We start from the raw sequence: 5,946 nt of genomic DNA, 5'->3' as shown, positions 1-5,946 counted from the left end.
TTTGGTGGGCCCGGGCTGGATTCAAACCCGCCACCTTAGGTGTATGTGGCTGGCACCTTAGCCGGTTGAGCCACAGGCGCCGAGCCTAGATTCACACTTTTATATTAGCAGTCTATCTAGCTCCTACAACTATAAAAACAGTGAAAATGAAACAGAATTGTATGGAACCTTTTCTCTATAAGAATTTGACAAAAGGTCATTTCCCCTAATAATTTGTAAAGTTCACTTTTGAACATATGGCATGTTTCCCTCAAATCATTAAATAAATATACTTGGCTTTTGCAAATATGTTTGTGGGTCATGGGAATCTACCTTTCACTGATTCATCCAGATGGTCTTTCAGATCATCTCTTTACCCCATGTCCAACACACAACCAGCCTTTACTATATCAAAAATATATATTCCTTGATTTGGCGCCCATAGCTCAGTGGTTAAGGCACCAGCCATATACAACAAGGCTGGCGGGTTCAAACCTGGCCTGGGCCAGCTAAACAACAATGACAACTGCACCAAAAAAATAGCTGGGCATTGTGGTGGGCACCTATAGTCCCAGCTACCTGGGAGGCTGAGGCAAGAGAATCGCTCAAGCCCAAGAGTTAGAAGTTGCTGTGAGTTGTGACGCTATGGCACTCTATCAAGGGCAACATAGTGAGACTCCCTCCAAAAAAGTAGAGTCTATTTAACAAGGAAGCCCAGCTCTAGAAAATTATTGAATTCACATGAACTGCATGAGAATGCTTGCTAATTCCCCAATAATATATGCATGATAAAATGGTACATTTCAAAACTATTAACAAAAGAGTATGATTGTGATGGATGTGTTAATCAGTTCAATGTAAGCATTTCACATTGTATATCAAATCAGTACACTGAACCCCACAAATGCATCCATGTACACAGTTATGATTTAATAAAAGACAAATAGAAAAAGATATAGTTCCCTAACTGAAACAGTAGCCAGACACACGATCATGACAAAATGAGATTGAAAATGTGATTCTTGTAGGACTCACTTATTTTTGGCCAAGCAGCTTTCAGGAGAGGAGATGCTGTGGGAACTACTTCTGATGGGTTCATCAAAATCCAACATTATTTCCCATGCAGAGCTCCCAATAAAGAAAGTCATGCTAGGCTGCCCAGGTTCTGTGTGGTCTGAGGAATCTCAAGACATGGCATGATTCCCTGTTAGTAGAAATTCAACTGCCAGACAGCTAAGCCCCAATTTAGTACATCTTTGCACCCAGGGAAGGTGAAATTGTGTTATTCCCATCTGTTATGTTATTCCCATCTGTTCATTTTTGATCCCTTTGTTATTGTTTTTTGAGACTGCGTCTCACTATGTCACCCTCGGTAGAGTGCCATGGCATCACAGCTCACAGCAATCTCAAACTCTTGGGCTTAAGCGATTCTCTTACCTCAGCCTCCCAAGTAGCTGGGACTACAGGTGCCTGCCACAGCACCTGGCTATTTTTTATTGCAGTTGTCATTGTTTTAGGAGGTCCAGGCTGGGTTCGAACCTGCCAAATTCGGTGTATGTGGCTGGTGCCGTAACCACTGTGCTACAAGCACGGAGCCTCTTGATCTCTCTGGTTTCAGCTTAGACCCTATTAAAATATTAATCCTTTAGGGAGGGGTAACATTGAGCTATAATTAGATACATATGCTTGAGTATAAGGGAAAGACACAAGAACATGTGTGATAGGGCTACGGGAGCGGACAAGGAGCCAGAGTTTAGCAACATACTTGGCTTTTTTCATGGTGGAACCTTTTGGAATAGCTGACAGTTCTGTAGCTGACTTGATCCCTTCTTTTCTCTTTGAACAGGGCCACCCTGGACAGCCAGGTCCCAGAGGACCACCTGGCCTGGATGGCTGTAATGGAACTCAAGGAGATGTTGGATTTCCAGGTCCTGATGGCTATCCTGGGATTCTTGGACCACCCGTATGTTGCCAAATCTTTGCACTTTATTTAAATGGCTTTGCTTGCCTCCAAGTGTGCCCTTTTTCTTCTTCTCTAGAAACCTCATTAAGCTTCTATGGCAGTCACTGTGGCCCATTGTCTAATGCAGAGTCTATGCTGGCAGCACCATAACAGTAAGAGCCTGAAAAAGAATACCAGTTGCAGAGGAGTGTACACATGCTGTACTACTTAGTGTTGCTTTTTTTAAACTCTGCTTTTTCAAGTTGGCAAGATTGTTAAAAGGCTGTAGTAAATTTCAGAGCAAAATACACACTTGTGCTATTTGACATGTTCCCACATCAGATGGTAATGGGAAATGCTTGGAAGACTTACATGGGATCATGGAAGCACTGACAAGAACCCAAAGGGCTTGACAAGCTTGGTCTATACCAGTGGTTCTTAACCAGGGGTGATTTTGCTTCTCAGAAGACACTAGGCAGTTATTACTGATATATATTTTTTTGAGACAGAGTCTCACTACGTCTCCTTCTGCAGAATGCTGTGGCATCACAGCTCACAGCAACCTCAAACTCTTGGGCTTAAGCGATTCTCTTGCCTAAGCCATCCAAGTAGCTGGGACTACAGGCACCCATGACAATGCCCAGCTATTTTTTTGGTTGTAGCTGTGATTGTTTTATGGCAGGCCTGGGCTGGATTCGAACCCATCAACTTTGGTGTATGTGGCTGGCACCCTAGCCGCTGAGCTACAAGCACTGAGCCAATTATTGATATTTTTGAGTGTCACAACTGGTGATATGCTACTGGCACAGGACAGTGCCCCCCCCCCAACATCAAGGAGTTATTTGGCCCGAAGTGTCAGTAGTGCTGAGGTTGAAAAGCCCTACTCTGCACTGACAATTCTCCACACACACACATTATAATCTTTGGTTAAGGGATTGGTAAGGTGTTTATTGGATCACAGTATCATCCCTTTTATTTAATTCCATTTATGTAGATAGGGGTCATATGTTTAGATCAAAAGACTCTTGAGTAAATGCCCTGCACTTGCAAGCTGGATTTTAGAAGTGACTGGAAAAGAGAAAAATAACACATTTTTTTAAATTGTTTGGGATTCATTGAGGGTACAAGAAACCAGGTTATACTGATTGCATTTGTTAGGTAAAGTCCCTCTTACAATTGTGTCTTGGCACACACCAAGACCCCAACCCCTCCTCCTCCCGTCTCTCTGCTCTTCCTTTCCCCTACCCCTCCCTCCTTCTTTCTCTGCTCTCTTCTTCCCCCACCCCCACCATGTCATTAATTGTCATTAATTGTCCTCATATCAAAATTGACTACATAGGATTCATGCTTCTCCATTCTTGGGATGCTTTACTAAGAATACTGTGTTCCACTTCCATCCAGGTTAATACAAAGGCTGTAAAGTCTCCGTTTAATAACTGAATAGTATTTCATGATGTACATATACCACAGCTTGTTAATCCATTCCTGGGTTGGTGGGTACTTAGGCTGGTTCCACATTTTGGCAATTGTAAATTGAGCTGCAATAAACACTCTAGTGCAAGTGTCCTTGTGATAAAAGGATTTTTTTCCTTCTGAGTAGATGCCCAGTAATAGGATTGCAGGATCAAGTGGGAGGTCTAGCTTGAGTACTTTAAGGGTTCTCCATACTTCCTTCCAAAAAGGTTGTATTAGTGTGATGTATGCGTTCCTAATTCTATATGAAATCAGCACATTGTACCCCATAAATGCATTTATGTACACATGATCTGCGTGTTTACAATTTAATTAAAAAATAAAAAATAAAAAGCTTTTGCACAGCTGAGAGTACCACAAACAAAGCAAACAGACAGCCTTCAAAATAGGAGCAGATTTTTGCATGTTATGAATCTGATAAAGGCCTGATAAGTAGAATCTACAAAGAACTCAAATTAAACAATAAGAAAAGTGCAAACAACCCTCTATAAGCAGGCAAGAGATTTGAACAGAAACATCTCTGAGGATGTCAGATGAATGGCCAATGAACACATGAAAAAATGCTCATTGTCTTTAACTATCAGAGAAATGCAAATCAAAACTATTCTTAAGCTATCACCTAACCCCAGCAAGATTAGCCCACGTTACAAAGTCACAAAACACCAGATGCTAGATTGGATGTGGAGAGAAGGGAACACTTCTACACTGCTGGTGGGATTGCAAACTAATACAGCCTTTTTGGAGAGAAGTACGGAGAATCCTCAAAGATCTAAAAGTAGACCTTCCTCCATGACTTAGCAACTATGAATTGGGCTGCAATAAACATTCTGGTACAAATGTCTTTGTTATAATATGATTTTTGGTCTTCTGGACATATACCTAGTAGAGGAACTGTAGAATCGAATGGCATATCTATTTTTAGATCCCTAAGTGTTCTCCAAACATCTTTACAAAAGGAACATATTAGTTTGCATTCCCACCAGCAGTGTAGAAGTGTTCCGAAGGGCCCACCGACCCACGAATGGATTAATAAATTGTGGTATAATTACATCATGGAATATTATGCAGCCTTAAAGAAAGACAGAGACTTTACATCTTCCGTGTTTACATGGATGGAACTGGATCATATTCTTCTTGGCCAAGTATCTCAAGAATAGAAGAAAAAGTATCCAATGTGCTCAGCCCTACTATGAAACCAATTTATAGCTATAATCCAAAAAATAAAAATTTTTAAAAAAGAAAGCTATAATCCAATTATAGCCCAAGACTATGGGGAGAGGGAGGGGAGGGGAGGGGGAGGGAGGGTGGAGGGAGGGTAATTGGTGGGACCACACCTACGGTGCATCTTACAACGGTACATGTGAAATTTACTAAATGTAAACTAAGAGGGTGCCATGAAGGCTATGTTAACCAGTTTGATGAAAATATTTCAGATTATATATAAAACCAGCACATTATACCCCATGATTGCATTAATGTACACAGTTATGATTTAATAAAAAATAAAAGTATACCTTCCATTTGACCCTGCAATCCCATTACTAGGTATCTACCAAGAGGAACAAAAATCATTTTACCACAAAGACATTTTTGCTGGAATGTTTACTGTGGCTCAATTCATAATTGTCAAGTCGTGGAAGCAACCTAAGTGCCCATCAACCCATGAATGGATCAACAAACTGTGATATATGTATACCATGGAATATTATTCAGTCATTAAAAAAGATGGAGACTTTACATCTTTTACATTTACCTGGATAGAGTTGAAATACATTCTTCTTAGTAAAGTATTGCAAGAATGGAAAAATAAATATCCAGTGTACTTCATACTAATATGAAATCAATATATAAACAATTACATGTTCCTAAGAACAATAAAACACTAATATGTTCCAGTTCGGGGGTAGAAGGAAGTGGGGGGGGAAGGGGGAACGTTTAGCAGAAGGAGGGAGAGCAGGAGGCGAGATCTCACCTAATGTGCACACTGTGAGAGTATATAACACACCTCCTGGGTGAGGGGCTCTTCTACAAATGGAACTTTACCCATGAAAGTGAGAACAATGTAACCTAAAAATTGTACTCACATATAAACTTGAATAAAGCTTTTTAAAAAGTCTACTATAAAATATCTAAAAGAGAGTACTTGAAATGTTCTCAACACATAGAATATAGAAATAGTAAGTGCTCTAGGTGATGGAAACTCTAAATACTATTACTTGATCATTACACATTGTATACCTGTTACAAAATATCACATGTGCCCTATACATATGTACAAATTATTATTTATCAATGAAAAAGGAAAATAAGAATCTTCAATTAAAAATACCTGACAATTAAAGTCTTTGCCTTAAAAAAAAAAAGGTTGTACTCGTTTGCATTCCCCCCAGCAGTGTTAAAGTGTTCCCTTCTCTCCACATCCATGCCAGCATCTGCAGTTTTGAGATTTTGTGATGTGGGCCGTTCTCACTGGGGTTAGATGGTATCTCAGGGTGGTTTTGATTTGCATTTCTCTAATAATTAGGGATGATGAGCATTTTTTCATATGTTTG

The 5,946-nt window shown here is 40.1% G+C and overlaps 1 protein-coding gene across 1 annotated transcript in view; it reads left to right on the top strand.

The window, feature by feature from the left end:
- Window positions 1–5,946, top strand: part of COL4A6 (collagen type IV alpha 6 chain) — a 339,968-nt gene that overhangs the window by 238,780 nt on the left and 95,242 nt on the right. Inside the window, exon 6 of the mRNA XM_012811365.1 lies at window positions 1,826–1,942. Within this exon, the coding sequence (XP_012666819.1) occupies window positions 1,826–1,942 (117 nt within the window). The remainder of the gene's footprint in view (window positions 1–1,825; window positions 1,943–5,946) is intronic.

This window comes from Otolemur garnettii, unplaced genomic scaffold (genome assembly GCF_000181295.1).
Source record: "Otolemur garnettii isolate 467f Iridium unplaced genomic scaffold, OtoGar3 scaffold00155, whole genome shotgun sequence".
Taxonomy (NCBI): Eukaryota; Metazoa; Chordata; class Mammalia; order Primates; family Galagidae; genus Otolemur; species Otolemur garnettii.
This window is presented reverse-complemented; position numbering and strand designations above follow the sequence as displayed.